The 24,239-nt window shown below is 41.7% G+C and overlaps 1 protein-coding gene across 20 annotated transcripts in view; it reads right to left on the bottom strand.

Annotated features, from left to right (window-relative positions):
• Positions 1 to 24,239, bottom strand: part of LOC101168333 (titin) — a 198,335-nt gene that overhangs the window by 97,136 nt on the left and 76,960 nt on the right. For 9 of the 20 annotated variants that reach the window (XM_023950682.1, XM_023950686.1, XM_023950687.1 and 6 more), the window contains 39 exons: positions 23,903 to 24,112; positions 23,742 to 23,819; positions 23,621 to 23,647; positions 22,261 to 22,317; positions 22,108 to 22,152; positions 21,147 to 21,185; positions 20,734 to 20,805; positions 20,438 to 20,485; positions 20,278 to 20,352; positions 20,130 to 20,186; positions 19,817 to 19,936; positions 19,536 to 19,697; positions 18,896 to 18,970; positions 18,588 to 18,686; positions 17,398 to 17,721; positions 16,565 to 16,627; positions 15,765 to 16,397; positions 15,564 to 15,632; positions 12,379 to 12,450; positions 12,171 to 12,272; positions 12,000 to 12,083; positions 11,674 to 11,718; positions 8,157 to 9,770; positions 7,636 to 7,686; positions 7,142 to 7,537; positions 6,776 to 7,054; positions 6,366 to 6,635; positions 6,135 to 6,274; positions 5,898 to 6,024; positions 4,836 to 5,102; positions 4,464 to 4,730; positions 3,977 to 4,240; positions 3,404 to 3,543; positions 3,096 to 3,222; positions 2,513 to 2,779; positions 1,921 to 2,187; positions 1,472 to 1,738; positions 989 to 1,128; positions 760 to 886 (listed from right to left, as the gene is read on the bottom strand). In XM_023950682.1, coding sequence (XP_023806450.1) covers positions 760 to 886; positions 989 to 1,128; positions 1,472 to 1,738; positions 1,921 to 2,187; positions 2,513 to 2,779; positions 3,096 to 3,222; positions 3,404 to 3,543; positions 3,977 to 4,240; positions 4,464 to 4,730; positions 4,836 to 5,102; positions 5,898 to 6,024; positions 6,135 to 6,274; positions 6,366 to 6,635; positions 6,776 to 7,054; positions 7,142 to 7,537; positions 7,636 to 7,686; positions 8,157 to 9,770; positions 11,674 to 11,718; positions 12,000 to 12,083; positions 12,171 to 12,272; positions 12,379 to 12,450; positions 15,564 to 15,632; positions 15,765 to 16,397; positions 16,565 to 16,627; positions 17,398 to 17,721; positions 18,588 to 18,686; positions 18,896 to 18,970; positions 19,536 to 19,697; positions 19,817 to 19,936; positions 20,130 to 20,186; positions 20,278 to 20,352; positions 20,438 to 20,485; positions 20,734 to 20,805; positions 21,147 to 21,185; positions 22,108 to 22,152; positions 22,261 to 22,317; positions 23,621 to 23,647; positions 23,742 to 23,819; positions 23,903 to 24,112 — 7,566 coding nt within the window. The remainder of the gene's footprint in view (positions 1 to 759; positions 887 to 988; positions 1,129 to 1,471; positions 1,739 to 1,920; positions 2,188 to 2,512; positions 2,780 to 3,095; positions 3,223 to 3,403; positions 3,544 to 3,976; positions 4,241 to 4,463; positions 4,731 to 4,835; positions 5,103 to 5,897; positions 6,025 to 6,134; positions 6,275 to 6,365; positions 6,636 to 6,775; positions 7,055 to 7,141; positions 7,538 to 7,635; positions 7,687 to 8,156; positions 9,771 to 11,673; positions 11,719 to 11,999; positions 12,084 to 12,170; positions 12,273 to 12,378; positions 12,451 to 15,563; positions 15,633 to 15,764; positions 16,398 to 16,564; positions 16,628 to 17,397; positions 17,722 to 18,587; positions 18,687 to 18,895; positions 18,971 to 19,535; positions 19,698 to 19,816; positions 19,937 to 20,129; positions 20,187 to 20,277; positions 20,353 to 20,437; positions 20,486 to 20,733; positions 20,806 to 21,146; positions 21,186 to 22,107; positions 22,153 to 22,260; positions 22,318 to 23,620; positions 23,648 to 23,741; positions 23,820 to 23,902; positions 24,113 to 24,239) is intronic. The other 11 variants (XM_023950684.1, XM_023950696.1, XM_023950685.1 and 8 more) reach the window with 11 other exon arrangements.

The raw sequence follows: 24,239 nt of genomic DNA, 5'->3' as shown, positions 1-24,239 counted from the left end.
ACAGAGTAAAAGACGTGAAAGACGAGATGGGGCTCATCCTGCTGCTGCTGTGACGTCAGACGGCTAAACAACAAAAAGTTTCTGCAAAGATTTTCCAAACTGTGGCCAGAGGAAAAGGATTTCCTCAGCCAAAGTAAAGATGCTCTGAAAAACAGGCTGGATGATGAACTTTGGCTCAAGGTTTTGTTATCGAGACAAATGCTTGACATAATCAGCTTTAAGCAACACACAGGCATTTAGACCCGTGTTTCTTTAAGAGTATGGATCAGCATCAAAACAAAGATCCAGCTCAACTCATCACCTATGTGGAGAAAGTGAAGAAAATCGTATCTGGGTTTCAAAGACTTTCCTTCACTGGATCCAAATGCCCAAAAAAACGTGATGAAAATGAGATTTCCTTCAAAATTTGACTTAAAAAAAAAAGAAGAAAGAAAAAGTTGAAGCCAGAGAATTAGCAGATGTTGGGGGGATTAAAAGTTCGTACTTTTAGAGAAGAAAGACATTAAGGGAGACGAGCCTTTTGCCCATCAACTGTTTTCAGCAGTTATTTGTGGCAAATGATGGATGAGAACCTTAACACCCGTTCTTTGGGATGTAAAATATTGAAAAAGACCACAATTGTTAATTTTCCTGGGGTTTGATGATCATTTGATTGTGCAGAAAAGAAGAAAGATTGTGTAAAAAAGGTTGAACTCTTGAGTTATAACATCAGTGAACTAAAATGATTGTTTAAAATCTTAAGTGAATCCTTTCGGTCACCTTTGACTCTGAGCTGAGCGGTTGATTTGGCATTAGCTGCTGAGAAGTCCACACTTCCTGCCATGTCCATCTTGCAGTTGAAGAGAGTCAAAATGTGGCGAGTTCCCTCCTCTTTGATCTCCACATCCTAATAACAGACATCCATAAACCTCTTAATAAAGCTGGATTTGATGTTCAAGACTTCCTTTTCGCTTTCATGGCGATCCCGTGTTGCACCGTCGACTCTTACAGCAGAGGGATGGAGCATCTCTCCCTTCAGCTTCCAAATGGCGTGGAGATCATCCTCAGAAATCTCGGTCTCAAATGTAGCCGTCTCTGTCTCTGTAACCTCCATGCTGTACAATGGCCGGATAACTTTAATGTCGCGCTCTGTAGAGGTTTAGAAATACATTAGCAGAAGCCAAACCGGTTTTGTTTTTTCTTGTAAGAGTCTTTTTTTTAGTACCAAGACATGGAAAAAAAAAACAGAAAACTGCAAGAACTAACAAAAATGCAAACAAGACATTAAATATTTGATAATTTGTTGACAAACGGATGAATACTACACTTTGGTGCAGAAACTAGAGCATGAGGAGCTTCAATCAACTCTTCAATCAGTTTAGAGTGATGAGGTGGAGATGAACAACAGTCCACACTGTGAATCTTTATAAATGGTCAGGTTCTGCTGTCCTGTCAGTGTCTGGAAGAGGCACCAGCTTGATGCAGACATTACCTTCAATGTTCAGTTCTGCTGAGGTTTTGTCGGTGCCACATTCACATGTGTATGTTCCCATGTTGCTCTTTGCTGCCTTTTTTATGACCAAGATGCGTTTCTTTCCCTCCGCTTGGAAGAGAACATTCTTTGACGGAAATATTTCAACACCGTCCTTGAACCACTTGACATCTGTGGCTGCTTTGCTCAGCTCACAGGACAAAACCACTTCATCCTTCTCAACTGCTGTGTAGTTGTGGAGTTTCACTGTGAAGTACAGGTCACCTTCTGCAAGTACAAACCCGTATGGAAACTTGTTTAAAAAATGATGAAGAGCTAAAGCCAGAAAATACCATACAAGGGATGCTGTCCTTACACATGATTTGGAAATATTCCTTTTACCAAAGATACTTGACACATCAAGTTTTGTTTACAAAATTACCAGTTTCCCCGTAGTAGACAATACTAACCAAGAACAGTAAGCATGGCCTCTGAAGTCTTGCCCAAGGCCTCAACCTTGATAGTAGAGGTGTCATCCAAGGCAACTTCTTTAATTGATAGAGTGTGGACTCTTCTTTCTTGAGACATGTGAACCACCTTGCTTGGATGTAGACGGACATCGTTTTTGTACCACACCACTGGGATATTTTCATGTGAGAGTTCAACGCTAAACTCTGCTGTTTCTCGTTCCTTAACCGTCACGTCTTTTATGGGCTTGATAAATTCAAGGCGAATACCTGATGAGAAGTTAAATTCACAAGGAAGTCAAAACAATGTCATGGCGTTGCACTGGTCATTTGTTAAGAAGGGTCTACAGAAATGCAGTTTTCTGGTTTCTCTTGAACTTTTTGATTGGTGTAAATAAATGACAAAGAGATCCAAACGTAGCAGCAGAACTCGTTTCCCATTAAAGTACCCTCTTGATGGTGGAAATAAAAGAAAGGTAGAAGCAGGTATGATGGACTCTTTGGGAAAGAAATTGGTGCCATTGGACTTTTTGTCCTGATGGAGCAGCCTTGTGGTTTTAAACATAACCTAAAAAAATGTATCTCAAATGTTTACCTTTGATAATCAACTTCCCAGAAGTCCTCTTATCTTCAGCCTCAAACATGTATTTGGCTTCATCTTCATATCTGGCTGATTTTACAACAAGAATGTATCGTCTCCCCTCCTCGATGAGTTCAAACTTGTCGTCATTTGACAACTCCTGAGACCCCTTCAGCCACCGGTAGCTTTTAGGCTCCCTAGAAATTTCCAACTCAAACTTTGCCTCGTCCTTTTCATACACATGCACATCAGCCAATGGTGTAATGAATGACACTGGCAGTTCTGTTGAATTAGAAGAGAAGGTAAACATGATGTCCAGATGAAGAACTCCTCAAAAATGTGGAATCATCCAATAGAGTTACAGGAACCTTGATAGTTAAAAAAAGATAGGTCATTACAGAGGATACTGCCAGTACGTACAGTGTAATTGGTTTAAAATTTGAGATTACTTTTGGTTTCATTGAACTTGCATCATCCAGGAATGTAGACTTGCAAAAATAATTTAGCAGAGGCTCTCATTAATTTGCAAAAAAAAAAAAAAAAGGTTTGGGAAACAAGTCAAAAAATAAGCAGGGGAAGTGAGAATGAAAAACCTCACCCTTCACTTTTATCTTGGCTGAACATTTGGCGTTGGCGGCAGTGAAGACAAGCTCGCCAGTTTGAGGCACTTTGCAGTTGTACAGTACCAAAGTGTGCTTTGCACCGTCCTCCACGATCTCGACATCCTGCAGTTGGTTGAACAAACTTTAAGCACTTTGACTAAGATAAGCACTCAAAGAAAACCTTATTAGGAGTTGTTTGCAGACCACATAATCTGCTGCATCCGATGTAGGTGAAAACTATCATTTAAAAATGTGACAAAGATTGAATGGTAGGAAAAAAATAGCAATTTTAAGGGGGACGTACAGGTGATGGACTGAGGACTTCTCCGTTTAGCCTCCATTGTCCATGGACATCATCTTCACTGAGCTCGACCTCAAATCGAGCTGTTTCTCCATCAAATACCTCTGTGCCATACATTGGTCGCACCACTTTGATGTGGCGAGCTGGCGTTCAAGAAAAAGGCAAAATCCAAAGACTTGTATTTTTAAAAAAGTTCAAGATGAACATGTTTCACAAACAGACAGACAAACAAGTTACCAAAAAAAAACTTTTGAATGAATGATTTGACTCTTGATGAAACTCGGACACAAATAAGATGGTCAATTCTTTACGGTGTAATGGTTTGTAACAAGAAACACAAACAAATGAACACTGAAACAATGCACGACAAGACATGTCAAAGGGAAAAAACACAGCAAGAGTTTTTTCGGTTATAGGGACCATGTAGATGACCACACAGGAGTAATTGAAGTGGAAGGTATGTTGATGGGGACACTGAAATGTGGTTAGGGGTTTGTGCAGGTAAGGAAACGAAGAAAGAAAGGTGCCTCAACAATGGTGAGTACCAGTTAACCAAAAACAACTCGGCATCTTTACCTTCAATATGAAGAGTTGCTGTGGTCTTGTCTGTTCCACAGTCACAAACATATTGACCTTTGTCATTATTCCCAACTTTTTTGATGATGACGGTTCTGCGTTTGGCCTCTGCTTTGATGGTCACCATCTTAGAGGCTTTGAGTTCAGCCTCGTTATGGTACCACATGACGTCAATGTCTTTGCTGAGTTCACAATCTAGAACCACGTCATCTTTCTCAACAGCAGTATAGTCCTGCAGCTTAACTGTGAAGTAGGGGTCTCCCTCTGGAACAGGGACAGTGTAGGTGACTTTCCAGATCGCAAACCATAAACAAAGGACCAAACGGTCACAACATGACATAATGTACACATGGATGACACAGACAATGAATTTCCTCTACCACCACACAAAGACACAGACATCAATATGGCTCGCACAGAGACAAACATTGAAAGACTGCATAGATGAAGATGACAGAGATGGGACAGAAGGTTGTTCCAATTTTACCTATGACAGTCAGATTGGCCATTGAAGGAATTCCTTTGGCCTCGGCTTTAATTTGACAGGTGTCATCTAAGGTAACTTCCTTTATTTCTAGTACATGCTTCTTTCCGTCCGTTTGAGTTACAACTGTTCTGCTTGGATGGATCTTAACATCATTCTTGAACCAGGAGACTGGGATATTTTCATGAGAGAGCTCCAGCTCGAAGCGAGCCGTTTTGCCTTCCTTTACAGTTTGGTCCTTGAGTGGTGAAATAAACTTAAGCCTGATACCTAGAATTACATTAATACAAAATGATCATTTGCATTTGAACCTCAGGGGACGCAACCAACTTGATGTTAACAATCAGGACACCGTAGCGCAAGTCCTGCACTTACCCTCTACTGTGAGTTTTGCGGTTGAACTTTTGCCTAAAACCTCGATCGTATAGTCATCTTCATCATCAAACTCACAGCAGTTTATGACCAACATGTGCTTCTTTCCATCAATGATGGTATCGTACTTTTGGTCTGACGTTATGATGTCAGCCCCTTTATACCACATGGCTTTGGCGACATCCTTGGTGATGGTGCATTCAAATTTACCCTGTTTCTTTTCCGGCACAGAGATATCCTTCAGTTGGACAACAAAGTCCATTTCGATTTCTGGTTTAAGGGACAACACAAGGACAGTACTTAAACAACACAACAGACAACACGACAGATTGCAGCAGGAAGCCAGTTTGCATTGTACACCATAATGTTGTGCTAAAAACCCATCTGGTCCTGGTCAAAGTAGAGAAATGCTGTCGGGTTAGGGAAAAACTCCAAAGGTTTGCAAGAAGGCATTCAAGGAAGGCCTGAAGAGATTCTCAAGGAAATGGAAGAAGACTGAAGAAATCTTCTCGTCATGCTGTCATCAGTAAATCAGACTCTGAATGTCCAGGCTGCTCGTCTAGATCTTGCTGTCTTGAGTGTGACAGAAAGCCTCCATCTTTTATTCTTCTGAAATGAAATCATGTCGCCATTCCACCTTTACCTGGATGAGAACGTCCCTGAGCGTAATGGTGTGACAAAGAAACTGGCGACAGAAGCATTTAACCACATATGGCACAAACATACAATTCAGAGACATAAAGACATGTTTACATGTAACAAAATCTGAACAATGGATGGTATCGCACTCAAATTCACCGAGGCAAGAAATAGCTGCAAGTGGAAAAACAAAACAAAGAAACTTTGGAACAGCTAAAATTGTCCCACTGGAAATCTTCCCCGCATGTATAAAGAGTCAAGAATGATCGGTTCAAGCTGTCAACCCTCTGAATAAAGATGTACGGCTCACTCTGATGCCCTTTTGTCTGATTGCCAACAGAGCACATGTCTTTATTCTTAAAGCACCTATGTTAGAATTATAGTACACTGTGTTTAGTAAACGGGACGCCAGGACCGCCATCCTACCTTTGACATTCAGCATTGCAGTGGTTGTGGCATTCAGGGCCTGGTAGGAGACTTCTCCAGCCTGATCCACCTGGCAGTCTTTCAAGATGAGTCGCCGCACGCCTCTTTCCATTTGGATATCGCATGTCTGGTAAGAACATTTGTTTTTGATGTTTTTTTTTATTTAAAACAAAACTTTGCTTTTATAATTTTAACATGTCTTGGCATCGATTTTGGATTTTTTTTTTTAAATCTTACAGGGGATCTGGTCAAAACTTCTCCTTTGAGCTTCCATTGGCCTGGAACATCATCCTCAGAGATCTCTGTCTCAAAGGTAGCCTCCTCCTTTTCAACCACCTCAACGCTGGCCAGTGGCCTCAGGATCTCTGTCTCACGCTCTGTGAAAATTTTACGGTATTGATAAATCAACCTGTTAAAACTAATCTTTGTAAAGGAAATGTTTAAAGGAACGCAAGATAAACAGTTAACCTCCAAGAGTTAGCTTGGCTGTGTAGGTTCGTCCTTCAACTTCCAAGGAATATTCTGCTACATCGTCTGGCTGGCAGTTTTTGATGGTCAGTTCCAGGTCCTTTCCATCCTTCTTAATCTCAATCTTGTCAGATGGAGTTATTGCTTCTTCTCCTTTGAGCCATTTCCAATTGGGAGTGTCTTTGTACAGCTGACATTTAAATGTTGCGCTGGCCTTTGGTTTCACGTGCTGGTCTTTTAGTGGTTTTACAATCCAGTCCTTGATAATTTCTGTAGGAGTTGAAACCATAATCTGTGTTTTTAAGAAACTACTAAATTGAATGTTATTGCTCCATGGATCAAGTTTACCTATTTGCTAGTGCACAAGCTCCAACATCACAATGTAGGTGTGAAATATCTTTAGATCTTACCTATTATTTTGACATTTGTGGTTGTCTTGACGTCCTCCTGGCCATCTACTTCACAGGTATATGTCCCAGCATCGTCCTCATTGGAATTTTGGATGGTCACTGCATGCTGCAAACCGATGATGGTGATCTGAACCTTGCCATCTTTTTTCTTCAGGACTTCATTGTTCTTTTTCCAGATCACATCTTTCTCTTTGCTTAACTCGCAGGTCAGGTAAGTGTGCTGGCCCTTTATTGTTGACGTCTCCTCGTCCAACTCTTTCATCCACTTCACTGGAAGCTCTGCAAGAATGAAAAAAAAAAGCAGTGGAGGCTAAGTACTACAGTTGAAAGCTATAATCTGCTGGATTTAGAAGAAGGGAATGATACCTTCAACAATCAGCTTTGCTGTGCATGATATCTCCTTGCCAGCATTCTTAGCCACACAGGTGTATTCGCCGGTGTCGGACAACTGGACATCAATGATGTGCAGCTTGCGATCCTTGCCATCGGAGATGAACTTGTGCTTGGGGCTCTCACGCAGGTTACCTCCATCCTTCATCCAAGAAGTGACAGCGGTGGAAGGTGACACCTCACACTCAAAGACAGCGGATGATCCGATGGACTCAGCCTCCTTCAACACGATGTCCTGAAGCTTCTTGATGAATTTAAGTGGGACGGCTTTGAGTTTGAATCCTCCAAAGGGTTCCTCTGGTGGGGGTGGACCCTTGCCCCCGGGCTTCATTCCACGACCCCTGCCCTCTCCTGGGGATGGGGTCTGCTTGGCTAAAGTACAGATAATACAATGAAATAAAACCAGTTTAGTTATATATGATATAGTATGTAGGACATTTTTCTTGAATGATAAAGTGTTTATAACTTACGTTTAAGCCCTCTGCCTCTACCTCTGCCTGCTTCCTCTGCTGGCTGTCCCTCTGTTTAGAGAAATTCACAGTTAGTTTACTTTTTCTTTGTCATTACATACTGTTTAAGATGCCAGTGGGAGCCAATGTGATGTTTGTTTTAATGGATTTGAAAGTATAAATGGATTCCTGTAGAGAACAAATGATGAAATGATGGAAAACAAGAACAGATGATGAAAAATGTATAATTACAACTTAACAATGACATGATGAATATGATTTGAAAATGGCATGCGGGGGATGATCACATGTTTCAAAAAGGATGATGCACAGAAAGCATGAATTTGACAGAGTTACACACAAAGTGACAACAAAACATTGACGAAGGAGATGGCGGACATCATTTCAGAATGAGAAGATGACATGGCGAGGACGACTCAGATGAGAGCGTTAAGGTGGAAATGAAGAGAGATGGCTCAAGGCAAAAATGAAGGGCTTTGTCTTGGTCACCACCCAATGAGTTGGTGCTGCCACCATCTCACCTCTCTTTGTGACCCCTGGAACCTCCAGAGCACCCTCCTCTCCTTCACCTTCCCAGTCCTCCGAGCCATAACTGTCCCGTGGAACCAATTCCCAACCCCAGGCTTCTTCTTCCTCCTGCTCAGCTTCTGCCTCTTCCTCAAACTCTTCTTCAAATACCTCTTCCTCTGACTGAGTGGCAATCTTCTTCATTTGTACAGCTCCCGGGGAGATTTCCTTGGCTGCAGGAATTCTTTCCTTCTCAGGCTTTGCTGCTTCTGTGGTCTTTGCCTCCTGTGGTGATGGCTTCTTCGGGACCTTCTTCAGAGTCACAGCTTCAATGGAGTCTTTTGGTGAAACTGGTTTTGGAAGTGTTTTGAGTTTGTCAATGCTAGGCCTCCTTTCAGCTGGAGCTGCTTCTTCCTCTTTGAGCTTCTCTACTTGAGGTGATGGTGCCTTTTTGAGCTGCTCTATTGGCTTTAACGCTACTTCCTCTTTTTCTTCCTTTGCCTTGGGTATGACTCCCTTCCCCAGTTGAAGACCTTTGGGCTCCTCAGGAACCTTGTCAGGTTTCTTAACCATGGCTGGCTTAGAAGGAATCTTTTCTTCTGGAACTACTTCAACCCCCTTTGGTTTCTCTTGCTTCATTGCTTTAGAGATTTCAGGTTTCTTTGTTTTGGTCTCTGGTTCTTGTGCTTTCAATTTTTCATCAGCTGTGCTACGTGGCTGCAGGTCGAATGGCTTCCGTTCTTTCTCTTCCACTGTTTTTTTCTCTGGTGCTGCATCCTCTTTTGGAGGTTTGGGGATTGGCTTCAGCTTTACACTTTCTGCTTCCATTTCAGCAGTTGGCAACTTCCCTTTAGTGAGCTTTTTGACTTCTTCAGCCTTCTTCTCTGGACTTTCCTTTTTATCTACTGACTTTGGAGTCTTGGCTGCTGGCTCCTTGACCTGCACAGGAACCTCTTCAGATTTCTTTGGAGGTTCTTTGTCTTCTATCTGTTTGGGAATCTTTTCTCCCTTTTCGTAAGGAACAGTGGTTCTGTCTGGCCTGTCTTTGTCTTTTTTGGTCTCCTCCGAAGGTCTTGAAGGCTTCTCAAAAGGCTTCAGCTTGACTACTTCTGGTTCTGTTTCATCCAAAGGTAGTTTTTTCACCTTTTTGAGGGCGGCACTAGGGGACGCAGGTTCCTCTTCTGTTTTTGGTTTTGAAGTTTTCTTGAGAGAAATCTTGTCCTCTGGTTTTTCATCCTTGGGGGTGGGCTTCTGACGGGTCCATTTATCTTTCGGAGCTTCTTTTCCCTCTTCCTGTAGAGGCTTTGCGACGTCTGGCTTTTTCAATGCTTCTGATTTCTCTTTTGGCTTCTTTTCTTCCGCAGGTCTTCTGGTGACAACCGACACCTCAACAGTTTCCTCTTTGTGCACCATCTCTTCAGCCTGAAAAACTGTAGCTTTGGTGACCTTCTGGGGTTTTTCTTCACCTTCAGTTTCTTGTGGTGGGGCAAACGGAACCTTTTTTAGTGTGATGCTTTCATGCTCCTCCTCCGCTTGCCTCATTACTCTGGTTGTTTTCCTTAATGTGGGAATCTCAAATGTCCCATCCTCTTCCAATTGAACTTTAGCTTTTTTGTGCAGAACCGTTTCTGAGGCGGCAGAAATGCGACATTACTTTTGTGACATTACAGCACAGACACAGACAGACACAGGCCATAACTAGATGGCGACAATATTTTAAACAGAAAAGGTGCGCTAAAAATACTTATGTATTAAAAAAAGAGATTTTGCTGGTAAGTATTTTAGACAAAAACCTTAATGATAGTTTTAATGAAAGTATTATGAACTGTGCTTGTTTGATGACAGCACTGACGCTTCTTAATTATTTTCTCGATTATCATTTTGTTGCTGTACATCAAGGTTCTGTTGATGACTGTCAACCAAGCTTCAGCTATCAGCCAAAATAAATCAAATGTTTGGTGCCCATTATGTGTTTATATTAAAGAATAAAATCTTTTTTTTTAATAACTTCAGTTTTGTAAATATGGCCTAAATAATCCAAAGTCCCAACAAAAGTGTGCCATAAGATCATCTGTGTTCTACTATAGTTCCCAATCTATAAATGGAAAGCGTAAAAAACAGAGCTCTGACATCCACTCCTGCAACTGCATCCTCACATTGGTCTAGATGTGTAGACAGATTGGTTCAAACCAAAACCCAGGAAGTGGAAGAATTCACTAATAACATCAATGTGACGGACAGATTAATCCGATTCACTTGGGAAAACACCAAAAGAAAATCGTTTGGACCATTCTTGGACTATTCCTTACATATCAAGGTATGTATGCGTCTGAACATTGAGATGTACAGCAAACCCACTCTCACTGATCAGGGTCTCACGTTCCACCTCTTCTTTAAAGACAACAAAGTCACATTCTGGTCAGAGAGGACAGATGCTTTGAAAGAGAAGTTAAGGAAGCATCCCAGTCAAAATGGAGAAACCTTCTCTGAACAAAGGTGGGGTCTGAGACACTTCCTGTCCTCCATTTTCAACCCTGTTTTGCCATCTGTGCTTAACAGACTAGAATCACATTCTTATTGTTCACCTTTCGGTTTTAAGGGTCGCCACAGCAAATCAGCTTTCACTGATTGCACAGGTGGTTTTAAGATTTTTACACCAAATGCCCTTCTGTATTTTGTCTGGGCTGGGAACCGGTACAGGGAGACCCAAACTTGGGCCCCCTTGTGGTTACATTGGTGGGCAGTAGTGCTTATTGCGCCCTCTGGGAAATTAACCCTGGTTTCTCATGCTTCAGTTCTACACTGAGCCATCCAGTCACCACATACTAGAATTCCACTCTCCAGTAATAAACAACTAACGGGCCCCCCCACCTCAGATTCTCACCAAAACCCTCAACCAACTAAAGTAGCCAACCATTCTGATGATCACCGGGTCGTTGACATGTGTATCTGCTCATGATAGATTTAGTTATTTAACTCAATCAGATTCCTCATCAGCAGTTAGAATTAAATGCTGATGCAGAAAAGCATCTTCAAGATCAACATGTGAAGTCCAGCTGCCCTGAAGAACCGAATCCTGTGAGAACAGGACTCTTCACAGACGGTCTGTATAAGCCAACTGAAGCCGGAGATGTTGCCCCTAGCTTTTAGGCGGATTTGGAGCTAAACTTGCCGGAAAGAAATACCTTTTTGTTTTGATGGCTTCATACGATTTGTTTTTTATTCACTTCTTCCACATTGATGCACAGCAACAGATGCTTCTCTGAGATAAAGTCAAGAGAAGCAAACTTATTCTACTACTTTTAGATCAAGTAGGAACAAAAAAAGTTTTTGCGTTGTTCATTTGTTGTGTATTTTTTTATTTTATTTTTTATTTTATTTGTTTTAGTTCTATTTGGAGTTTTTAAAATAAATGAGGTTCTGTTGAGGTCTACAGCAGCAAGAACCGAAGAATCCAGTGGTGATTTTCTTTGGTGTAGCCTGGTTTTTTAGTGTTGCTGTGTTTCAGGTAAGTTGAGTCTCTGGTCCTACCTTTCTTGACTCCTCCTGGCGCTTGGACAGGTCCCTTGGTTTCATCTATTGCAGAAGAAGAGGTCAGAGCATTGTGAATTAGGAATGTACTTAAAACAACAGTCTGGGGTTTAAGAGGATGGTGTTTTTTATTACAAATGGTTCAAATGCGATGAAGACAGGGATGACAAACACAAAGATGCAAAAGCATGAAAAAGATATGTTGTAAAGGTGCTTTTATAAACGGAGAAACACACAAAGAGTTTATTTTTAGTAAAGAATTGAGATATGGAAAAGAGAGGGTGAAGAAAGTCGATGCTTCACTCTGAGCCTTTAAACACTTCTACCTGTTTCAGGTGGTGTGTGTACTTTTACAGCTGGTTTCTCCTGTGTGGCCTTTTTGGTAGCTACTTCCGGGATTGGCTCCGTCACTTCAGGCATATAAACAAAAGAGTGAGCCAAAGAAGGATGGGGTAGAGTGAAAACACACTCTTTCCACGGTTCTGCCTCCATGATACCTGGCTGTGCTTCTGCTTGTGGAGCGACTGTCTTTTCCTGCTTCGCTTTCTCAGGAAGCTTTTCTGTTTCTGGGACTTTCACAGCAGCCTTTGGTTTGCTCTCTTGAAGGACAGAATAAAAAACAAAATGAAACAGAAACCCCTCAGGAATAATGGGGTCCTGCAGTTTTGCATGATTTTCACAAACAGACACACAAACACAACATGCCTTCTTGAATGGCAGCCGGCTTCACCGGAGCCTCCGTGGCGTCGGGGAGCGTCTCCTTCTGCTTTACAGGAGCTTGGAAATGAAACAAGAAGACAGTCAGATCCACCTAAGACCGACTGGATGAGCATCGGCAGACAGACAGGAAGTGAGACGGGTGATAATCAAAGACCGAAAGATCCCGTCACGTCCTGCGTACCAACGTGGAGTGTATAAAAACACAGAGAGGGTTAGTAAGGGTGGTGAGTAAACGTCAACACACAGCATGAACTGTGCCGGTTTAGAAACCAAAAGAGGTGTCCTGGTGGATGGAGGACTGGAGACGTCTGTGCTCTAACAGAATGGGTGATGCGACATGAAGGTGTTCCAGTCTGAAAGCGTGCACCACTCTGGTGCTCAAACGTGTTCAGGGACGTTTCTCCTTCTGTACCTGCGGAAGCGTTTGATTCTGTGAAGCTCGGAACCTTTTGAACCTCATTTCTCATCAGAGGTTCATGCTCAGGAGGAGGCGAGAACTGGGCTTTCAGAAAATCTGGTTCTGTTCTTGAAGGTTGGGTTTTGTAGACGGCAGTTTTGTCTGTTACTGAGGGTTCATGACGCGGTGCTGCAGAGGTGCAGTGATCATCAGTGAAGTCCCTCTTCTCCAGCTCTTCTACCTCAGACAAATCTTTCATATCTTTCTGTTTGGTTCTTACTGGTTCTGTTCTCCTGGAGGGTTCTGCTCCATTTGTTTCTGTGGATATTACTAGGGTGTCAGGTATCCCTGACAAGTGTTCCTGTGTTGGTTCTGCTTCCTGACTACCTGTAGATTTGGTTTCATCCAAACATTGCTTTGGCCTTTGTTGAGTCCTGACCTGCTTTTCTGGAGCATCTGGACTTTTCAGGAACTCAGGATGTTTCTCAGTGGAGGTAACGTTGCCTTCTAGATCCCTCAACCGTCTTTCTGTCACTTTAACCTCCTCTGCTGGATTCTGTGCTTCGCCTTCAGTGGAATTCTGACTTTTTACAGAAACATCACAGGACCTGAGCCTCTCAGTGATTTCTACTGTAAGGTCTTTCCCTTTAGATGTCTGTGGGCTCTTTTGTGCAGCCCTCATCACTGGAGAACCAGGAGTTTGGATTTCAGTCTGCTTCATGTTCAGAGCTGGAGAACGTTTTTTGACCGACTCGGTTTGTGGCTGAAAGGTCAACTTCTCTCCAGACTCATTTTCAGATGTTTGTCGTTGCTCCCTTTGACCCCACAGATCAGTCTGGGTTACGTTTACAGACTCATCACCACTGCTCTCTGGCCTGAACTGAACGGATGTTCCTTCATCTAATGGGCGTCTTCGTCTAGGTTTTGTTGTCAGAGGTGAGGAGGATTTTTCCTTCTCATCTTTAACCTGAGCAGCCGTTTTGGTTTGTCCAAATGATTCCTGGACGGTTTCAGAAGAACCAAGGATCTCTTTCTTGGTTCTGCTTTGTTCTGGCTCTGTTTTCTTGTGTGTCAGAGGAGCCGATCTGTCTGGAATTTTGTTCTTCATTTCTTTTGATGACGGGAAACCAGATTTTTCCGTTTCTGTTAAGGCCTTCTCACAAGGTTTCTTTTGTTCCTCTGAAACCGTCCCTTCAATCTCTTTTTGTCTACTTAAGGTCCCCTGATCGGCTTTCTGCTCTGCTTCTACGTTTTGGTTTAGTTCCTCCAAGGTGCTTTCATTTTTGTCCACCTCACAAGACGCAGTCGCGCGTTGCAGTGGATCCTGCTTCTTCATAGAAGTCATCTCAACACCAACATGTAAACTGTGGACCGTGGGAACCTGGAGCGTTTCAGATGTGGGGCTCATCTGTTCTTTGGGTTTAATGCTGTCTTCATGTGAAAGCAGTCCTGTGTCACGTTGACCCACATCCTTAGGCCTGTGTTCCTTTGCAGCATCTGCCTGTAGTTCCTCTTGACCTGGTTGAGATGTCTGACCTTCTTTAACTAGAACAAACTGGAGTTCATCTTCAGTCTGAGGTGATTGTTTCTTTGTTCCTCCCATATCGTCATCTCCCTCTGGATGTTTCTGCATTTCTTGCTCTAAGATCAATTTGTCTTCATTTGAGGATTCATTTCTAAATTCTCCTGCAAGTTCTTTTACGGTCCAATCTTCAGCTTTTTGAGTTTTATCTCTCCGCCTTTGTGAAAGTTTTGGTTCTTCTCTTTCGTTGTCCTTGTAGATCTTCTCTGCTGCAGAGTCAGATTTATCATCTTCGTCATGCTTCCTCACCTCTCTGTAAGTTTTCTTAGGAGTTTTAAGATCAAGGTTGATGGCATCTGGTGATATCTGTTGGTCAAGAGTCTCAGCCTTTTCAAACTCTTGTGTTTTCACATCTATAAAGCCATATTTATCTCTCTGACACATCTGTGTTAAATCAGTTTCAGGTCTTTGGGGTTTTTCTGTTAAAGGTGGGACGTTTGCTTTGGTTTCAGGGCTTTTTCCCTGAAGAAGTTTCACCTCCCCGTCTTCAACTTCTGCCTCATTTTTGATGAATAATTGTTTGGAAGTTGGTCTTATTTGAGAAGCTTTTTGGTTTTTTAGTTCAGGTTCTAGAATCTTTTTGATGGATAGATCCGTTTTATTGAGAGAAAATATTGCCTCTGTCTTCACGGTTTCTGTTTTTAAAAGTTCTTCAAGACGCCTCTGCTCAGAATCAGCTCCTTCTCTGTGAATCTGAACAGCTTTTTGTTCCGCCTGATCTAATTCCAATATTTTTACTGCTTCATAACCGGCGTTGAACTCCGATTTTTTATCTCTGGGTTTATCCTGACCTGCAGAAGTTTTTTTCTGGGATTTGGCTGTTGTCTTGGAAATGTTTCTGTCTGTTTCAGGACTTGTTCCTGCTTTCATACTTCTATTTTTTGAACCATCAGTAACAGATAATCCACCGTTTACCGTAAACCCTTCATCAATGGAAACCTCCTCCTGTCGCCCAAACTCAACGTGGTTTTCTTCTTCATCTTCATGGACCAGGGAACTTTTGTGTTGGAGCTCTGGTCTCTTTGTGTTCCTCTCTGTAAAGAATTCTGAGGAATTTAAAAGTTTTGAAGAGTAGGCACCATGTAGCAGTGCCAAGAGGTTAGACGGAACAACACAAAGACAAAAAGTTAATCCAGACATAAATAAGACAGGAAAAGAGGTGATTTAAAAAAGAAAAGGCTGCTATAATACCTTCATCTTGTCTTTTTTCTTTTGTCTCAGCAGAAGGATGAGGAATCTGCTTGGATGTGGCTTCAGTTTCTTAAAAGAATAATTAGTTTTGTTTAAACTTAAAATGTTTAGAAGAATGATTTATGAAAAATTATGAAATGGAATGCTGCCCTCTTGTGGTTAAACATGGCGATGAAAGTGATGTTAGACTTTTTTTGGTACCTTTGATTTCCTTTTGTGAGAAAATCCTCTTTTGCTCCGATTCAGGAACGGCTAAAATTTTCCCTTCGAGGATTTGTCCTGTTTCCCTGCCTTCGGCTTTAACCAGAGAGATCGCCCCCTGCTGGATGACTTTCGTTGGGACATCTTTGACGGGCTCTGGCATCAACTCAGAGCTTGTTGTCACTTCAGGCTTACGGGAACTTTTCTGTTTTGTCATCACCTTAGATTCGATCGATTCCTCGCGTTTCTCTTCTTTTAGCTCAACTTTCTGAACTGAGACTTTTTCTGCCAAAATATGAACGTCTTTTTTAGTTTCAGCGACCTTTTTACTGCTTATTGTTTCATATTCAGCAGCAGGTTTTTTCTGCCTTTCCTCCACTTTTCTGTCTTTTTCTCCTGTTATGCTCCCATCCGGTTTTCTGGCTTCTGTGCTTATACTAATTGATGGGGTTTTCTCTATCTTGTCTTGAGACACAGACGTCTCTCTTTGACTCTGTGTTTCCCTGTGAAGCACAGCAGTGTCGCTCTGCACAGATTCTTCATGTTTCCAAGCCCCGTCTGTGGCAGATATTTCCTCCATCACCGTGTGGACTTCCTGTCTCCTCATTTCCTCCGTCTTCACCAGAGTTGTAGCTGAATATTTAAGACGCGTTGAAGAAAAGGCGTCATGAGGCGGCGCCAAGAGGTGAGAACCCAACACAGAGGCAAACATAAGGTTAGAGAAACACAGACAGAGGAAGAGGTCACACTTGGAGTGATGAAGGACCCGAGCCTCCATCAAATGTTCAGATGGTTGGTACCTTTCTGAGAAAGAGACATTTTTCTTTCCTCATCCTGGGAAAGGATCTTCTTCACTTCAGCTTCTTTTAAAGAATTCGTCAAATTTTGAGCCAAGAATGAGGAAAAGGCATTATAAGGAAAGGAGTTGTTAGAAAGAAGCATTAGTCATTAAACCATTAAAAAGCAATTAGAGCTGAAAGGGGGGGGGGGGGGGGGGGGGGGCTCAAAGCATCAGTAACAGAACACCATCTGCTCAGGAAGATCAATTTGTCGGAATTATTTGGCTTCCAGACAAAACGGGTTAAAACATTTTTTTATTTAGAATATTTTTTTTGAGATGAAGCCTTTTATGGCCCTAAAAGTTACCATTAAAACTTTTTTTGTGGCAGTGCTTTCATATCCATCTTTTTGGTACAACCCCAGCTTCTTTTTTGTTTTTTTTCACAAATTTTTCTCATATAACACAATATTTCCACAATTGACATGAAGCTGCTCAAAAAACTCTATTCCAAGTGTTTTTTTCTGTAAAAATTACATTAATTGAGATCGTGCCAGTTTTATGCTCTATAGTAAAAACAAAAAAAACAAAGTGGCTCTTTAAAATGTTTTAAAGTAAAAAGGTCAAAGCTAATGTCACTTTTGAAACCTTCATGCTAAACTTTAAAGGAAAACTGTACTAATGAGGGTTGTCGCCATTCCTACATCATCGCTCAATCTCATTAAAGAGTTAAAAGAATTATCTTAACAGAAACTCTTTCTTGGAATCGATGAGTCACTAAGTAGGAATTCTGGAGCCAGAGCTTCAGGTGGACTATTGCTGATGAAAGAAAGCTGGGATCTGCCTCGGCTGTACCTTTGCGAAGAGCTTCATCTGCTGCTTGCGGCTGTTTGACGTCAGCCGTCTTCTCAGTTTTATCAGAGGCCTTTGCCTCTTTCTGAAGCCTCCTCTCAGGCTTCTCACTCTCCACCTTCATGGGTATTTTTTCAGCAGCCTTCTTCTCTTCAGCCACTTTGGGAGGAACCTTCTCAGGAACTGACTCCACTTTTCTTTCAGGCGTCTTCTCCGGAACCACCTCAGGGGTCTTGTCCTTCACCTTCGGTGCAGTTTTGGCTTCATCGTACTCTGTCTGAGGTACTTTGTAAGACTCTTCTTCAGGTTGGGGTTTGGGCTTCAAAGCTTCAAGAAGGTTTGACACAAAACATGCAGACAACATAAATAAAGAAGAAGAAAGAGTCTGTGCTAACGCACGAGCGAGGAAAGACGGCTGGTTGGGTTTTCGGAAGAACATCTGTGAGATCACTGAGCTGTGAGGTCATCAGACCTGACATCTCAGACGAAGAGTACCCCTCTCAGAGGAACATCTGAGGTACAGACTAATCTGCTGCTGCCGCTAACTCTCAGATTCTTTCAAACTTTGGCAAAAGACAGGTCATGTCAAGGTTTTCTGATTTAGGAGAAATAGCCATGTGGTCCTTACAAGCCCCCAAAAATAAAATAGATCAAGAATAAAATAAATTAAAGATCCTGTACCATGCTGCAGCGGGTCTGAGTTTCACCCATGAAAACAAACATCCAAACTTTTATAAAGATGGATGTGCTTATAGAATAAAAAGCGTTTTTGCCGATCACCACCAGCTCCACGGAGAAAGTGAGTGTGCGTGTCCGCTTTGAGGGTGTTTTATTAATATCATGAAACACTTTAATAAATCCATGGGGATTGAATGTATGCAGAGGGATTCAGGCCTGTTCTACTATTCACTCTAAAGGTTTCAGGAGTTTACTGTGGGAAACTACAAAGCCCGGCTCATCGGGAAGAAGAGAAATCTTCTGGTTCAATTTACATGCTGTCACAGTTCAGACCATAGAATTCTCTGGGATGAAGCGTTTCAGCATTTTCTTCCTCTTTTTAGGACTTTGCAAGGGCCACATGATTTGTTTTTCTATATTAGAGCATCTAAGGAAAACAAGAAGGTCATCTTTCTGTGAGAGTAGGGAGTGTTACATTTGGTATAGAAGAAAGCAGAGGTGAAACATCGGAGTACCTTTCTCCCGCTGTGTTGGCTCCTCCTTGTGGGAGGAGACTTCTGGCTCGGTTTTCTTGGCCGCCTTTGGAGGCACAGGAACTTTCTCCGCTGCAGGAGCTTTAAGAAGTACCGTTTAGAAAGATTAAGAACTATTCCTTGGAAAATGATAAAGAGCACTGTGACAAACACACAAACACTCTATCGAGTGCCAAGACATGAGGATCGAACTGTCGTGTCCATCTGTCTGCCAGACGTTAGAGGACACATACGAACAAATGACAGAGAGGACCAGAAGTTCAGGTTTTAGTGTCAAGAGTCTCAGATACCTTTATCCGGTTTCTTCTGTACGGCCTCGGCCTCCTTCTTTTCTTCTGGTGCTTTCATTTGTGCCACTTCAGGTACTTTAAAAGAAAACGGTTCTTATTGTGACAGAGTGAAGGTTTAAATGACTGATGGTCTTCTAACTTCTGGTTAAACCAAGTCTTGGCAGTTAACTCACATTCCCATAGACAAACAGAAAGCTAGAGGTTATGGATTTACACGGTGTTAGTTCATGAAGCGGTCTTTGCGGAAACACTGAAATGCTCCACATCACAGAAGCGACGCGTTTTTTTAGGAAAGAACTTTTTCCAGGATCTATAAAGAGGAATCCAGTCTTCCTGCAGTTTTTCTGATCTAAACATTTTCTCCATGTTTTTCTTCTTTCTTCCAAGTTCAAGTCACCAAGCAGGTTCTGACAGGACGCCTTGTCCCTTGAACCCAGTGAACTCACTCAGAGCAAGAACTCACAAGATTTGTGACACTCACACAGATGTTTCTCAGCGGTACTTTGCCTCCAAAGCTTTGGTGGTGGTACTGACAGGTTAAGTGAACAAACACCTGAACATCACTGCAGATCATGAGACCAGCACGACTGAGCTGAAGCGTTAAGAAAGCTGCAAGGCTGCAGCATTCCAAAAACGTTACCTTTTTTCGGAGGCTCCTTCGGTGCCGGACGTGGTTCTGGTTCAGGTTCTGGAGAAGGTTTTTTCACTGCTGGCTTTGGAATGGAAGCTTCTGGCTCAGGTTTGGGGACTTCTGCTTTTGGTTTGGCTGGTTCTGGTTTGGTCTTTGCAGCCTCTTCTGGGGCTTGAAGCGACATTAAGATCGGTTTAGATCACAGAAAGATTTGCTTCCAGAGCTGAAGCTGAACACATCAACAACCTTGAAAACAAACTCAACACACAACCAAACACAAGAGGAAATACCTTTGGCTGGCTTCTTCAGCTCCACCGGCTTTGCTTCAGGTTCTACTTTAGCTTTGGGTTTGGGTTCCGGTTCCTTCGGTTTTGCTGCAGGCTCTGCTGGAGCCTTCAGCTTGGGCTCAACTTCACAACACAAACAGCGGCTAACATTAGCACAAAGACATGGAGACATCTACAACCTTTCAAAAAAGTGTTTTGAAAGAAGAAGAGAAATGTGGAAAAAGGACAACACGGAGACTGGCCTAAAATCAAGAGGACAGGACGCTCATGCACAGCTGAGGATCTGAGGAAACCCCAAAGAGGCATAGAGACTGACCTTTTCCAGGCAGACCAGGTTTCTCAGCAGGCGTCGTCTTCTTCACCTCCTCTGCTTCTTCAGGACACATTCAAACATGTTATGAACTCCAGAAAGCAGCAGAAGGAAGACTAAGACTGAGCAAACAAACAGAACAAGGAAGGCGTACCTTTAGGAGCAGGAGCTTCCTTCTTCTCAGGGACTGAAGCTACAAGGACCTCCTCCTGCACAGGTTTTCTGGCTTCTGTCAATTCAAAATCTAAAGTTAAAAACATTTATTGGGTTGAAAGATTATAGGAAGAACACCGACCACAACACTGGGTTCATACCTGGTTCTTTCACATCTGCCGTTGGTTTCTTTTCAGGCTTTTCCTTAGCTGTGGACAAGACAACACAAGTGTGTTACCCTCTCAAAACCTGAGCTAATATTTGAGCCAACCCTCTACACACAAAGTCACAGGCCCCCAGTTTAGCAGAATTAACTACAATGGGAATAAAACTCCAAATCTGATGCCCACGCGTCCGGACGCCAGGTCTTTAGAGGTTAAAGACATGAAGTTTTGGCAGAAGGACCAAACTCTGAAGATAATCTGACGGCTCAAAGCTTTGGTCGGCTCTGATGTACCTTTAGCTCGGGTTTCCTCTTTCATTTCAACTTTCTTGGTCTCGACTTTCTCCTCAATAGCAACTTTGGCAACTGGAGGAAAAAAGGACATGAAAGAGCGAAGATCATCATCACTTTCTGAGAACTTTTATGCAGCAGGAAAAGCTGGTCCACAGAGCAGACAGCACAGCTTTCGCTAAGGTCAAGCATCAAGAGGACGAACATTTCTGTGCTTTAAGCAGAGTTCATTTCAAACGCAAGGACAGAGGTTTGAAAGGAAACCGTGATGGATCAGGTGCAACAGCGGGAGAAGTTTGGTATAAGAAGCAAAAGTGTGACTTTTGCCAAGATTAAAAACTTTTTACCAAAAAGAAAGTACTAAAAGTAGCTGAAAACAGACACAAAGACAGAACCTGTGACTGGGTTTGTGGTACCTTTGGTCTCGGTCTCCTCCGTCCAGCTCTGGTACTCAACTGAAGACGACCACAGCAGCGACAGAAGACAAACACGAGCCAAACAGTTGAGCAACAAAAAGTCAATATTTCACAGGAAACGAAAACAAACCAATCCCTCATTTCTTCACAAACATCTTATTCTGTAAAGATTTAAGCTCACAGCTGCATTTGACTTCAGAGCTCCTTCAATGTTGAATTCTTCAAAATGTCACATGACTTTGGGTTTAACTCATTTTTAGATTATTTACCGCTGACATGATCGACACTTAATTTTCTCTGACATAGCGGACGATGTCCTTCCTTCTCACTTCCCACCATCAGCTACATGTAGCAAGAACACTGTTGAGAACTTTCTTTACAAAACTCATATTTTCAAATGCCTAAAAAGTTAGCAAATAATCAGTGGAAACACAAGGCCATTACATTTAGCAGCACATTTCAACGGTGTAGACGAATCGAGAACTGTAGGATGAAAATACGTTTTTGCGGTTCAGGGATTTCTCTAAACATGTTTGGAGTTCTTAAATAAAAAAAAAAAAATCTGAATATTGAGTGAAAGAAAGAAATCTTTTAACTAAAACTTCTCCTTTTACATCTTTAAATTATTGATGAGTAAGGACTTCCTTTTTTTAACTTGGTTATTTCTTTTGCATTATTGTATTTTAATCTCGTTTTCATCTGAGACGTGTCCTTGACAGACTTGAGAAAGAAGAAATAAAAGGTATTATTGGTATTAAAACTTCTTTTTTTGTGAAGATAAAAACAAAGACAGGGTCTATGTACACAATGCCGTACATCTGCCTCATCTGCTGCCTCCTCCTCCTCATAGTTGGAGGAATATTTACCTGACAACAGAGATATTTTGTAATGTCTTCCAAGATTTAACAAAGAGGTTTCTAAATGTTAGTCAGACTTTGGTGGAAAAAAGAGCGGTAAATACCTTTTTGTTCGGTTGTTTCTTCATACTGAAAGATTTCAGTAGATTCTTTAAAACACAAAAGACAAGTTTGGTCCATTACAAGAAACAAGTGACCCGAAACCAAATGGTTCAGGTTTACTGATCCAAAAGTTGGTTTCAAGTCTCAGTTCTTACCTTGCAGCTCCACTAATGACGGCATGTCGGGCTTCTGAACTGAGGAGTCTGGGAAATCTACGAAATACGGAACAAAGTTCATCCCAAACTGCATCTTTTGCTTTCCCACAAACACCTGTCTCTGCAGTTTCATCCAATCAAAAAAAAGATTTTATAACCAAGTTATCTCTAAATGGAGATATAAATTCCGTGATGGCTGGCTTTAGATTCTGACAAGAAAACATGAGTCTGTCTCGTAGAAAAAACTGAACCGGGAGGTGAAAGCTTTGAAAAAGAGGTCTGAGTTCTGTGGCTGAAAGAAAAACTGCTCAAAATTCTGCATTAAGTGCAGAATTTTTCAGTACAGCTGTGGTGTATTTGCAGAAACTGGACAGTTTGGAAACCCTCCTAAATGCTTACAGGTATTTTTTGTGTGACTAAGGTTAATCACTAATACTTTGAAGGATATAATTAAAATAAAACTGCGTTCCTGCCCAGGCAGTTGTCAGATAACTCTGATTAGGAAGGACTAAGGGATCACTTCTACACTTAAAGGTTTAAAATAAAAATCTAAGTTTATCTTGCTAGAGAATGAGAAAACAATATGATTGATACCCTCCCTTTATGGATGTGATAACCGTCATCTATGCACTATTAAAAAGGACTACCATGACATGAATGTTATATGATATTCTGTATTTTATTGTAACTGTTGTCAACTCAAATCTTGACTGTGCTTTGATATACGAGTGGAAATGTCTTCACAGGTGGTGTTTTTCTTTTAAACTGATGACTGAAGAATGTTCCTCCCCAATTCAGACCACAGACTAGTTACAGGACATGCAAAAAAAAAAATAAGCCTGGGTAGAACTCTCTGGAGGCATATCAACAAAAGAAAGTGCACAGTGCACAAGATGCTATTTTTATGTGGGTTATACATCTGAAACTACAAAACATCTAAGACAATGTTTGTGGGACAGATGAGACTCTAAAATCAGGCCTCAAATCAAATCCAAGACTTTTTATCGTTGACACAAAACAGAATCCTGAAATGTGTTGCAATGTTCCAATGAAAACTGGATGAACTTTGACCTGTGTGCAAGAAGATTTGAACGTTTTCTCTACTTATTTAAGGGCCTACAAAAAGTATTACTCATTGAATTGTCAGACAAAACAAATTGAAAATTTTTCCCATATTCATATTTTTTTTTAGATATACTTGTTTCAATTATTTGAATATCCACTAACTCAGGATTTTGCTGTTCTTTTGTTTGGTTTCTGTCTAGTTACACAAAGATAGCAAGGGTTAAAATTAAAAAGGAACTGAGTTTCCAAAATGTCAGATTCATCAAGATGTTATTCAAGAATATGAAAATCTTACCAAGGGGAACCCTTGCCAGTTCAATTTCTGTGAAAAGGGAAAGACGGACAAAGCATTAAAGACTGAAACAGACAAAAGCTGAGCAGACGGCAGAAAAGTGTTGCCTGTCTTGGAACTGTACCTTTGCCAGACAAATAAAGCTCAGCTGTGCTCTTAGCCTCTCCTCTGGGCTCCAACCTCACAATCACTGAGTACACGCCTGAATGGGATTAGTAATGAAGATACTCAGATCACAAAACGAATGAGAGGAGGAAGTCTGAGGCTTGACGTCTCTCTACACACCTTCGTCTTCAGTGGTCACATTTTGAATGACCATGAAATGTCTTCGGCCCTCACTTGTGAAGTTGTACTTAGGGCTTTCTTTTAGTTCCCAGGTGTCTTTGTACCATGAGACAATTGCATTGTCGAAGGAAACTTCACACTCAAAGGTGGCTGACTGCCGCTCGTTGACTTCGACGTTGTGGATACGTTTGGTGAAATGAATTTGTTCGGCTAAAAGAGATAAAGATGTGAATGTGTAAATTCTTTAGCCATGACAGTATGCGATGTATTTCATTAACACGCCATCCACATTGTTAGAATTGACCGTCAGAAGAATGCTTATGGGGCGTTATGATGA

This window comes from Oryzias latipes, chromosome 21 (assembly GCF_002234675.1).
Source record: "Oryzias latipes chromosome 21, ASM223467v1".
Taxonomy (NCBI): domain Eukaryota; kingdom Metazoa; phylum Chordata; class Actinopteri; order Beloniformes; family Adrianichthyidae; genus Oryzias; species Oryzias latipes.
Note: the sequence above shows the minus strand (reverse complement) of the source record. Positions and strands in the feature narration are given on the sequence as shown.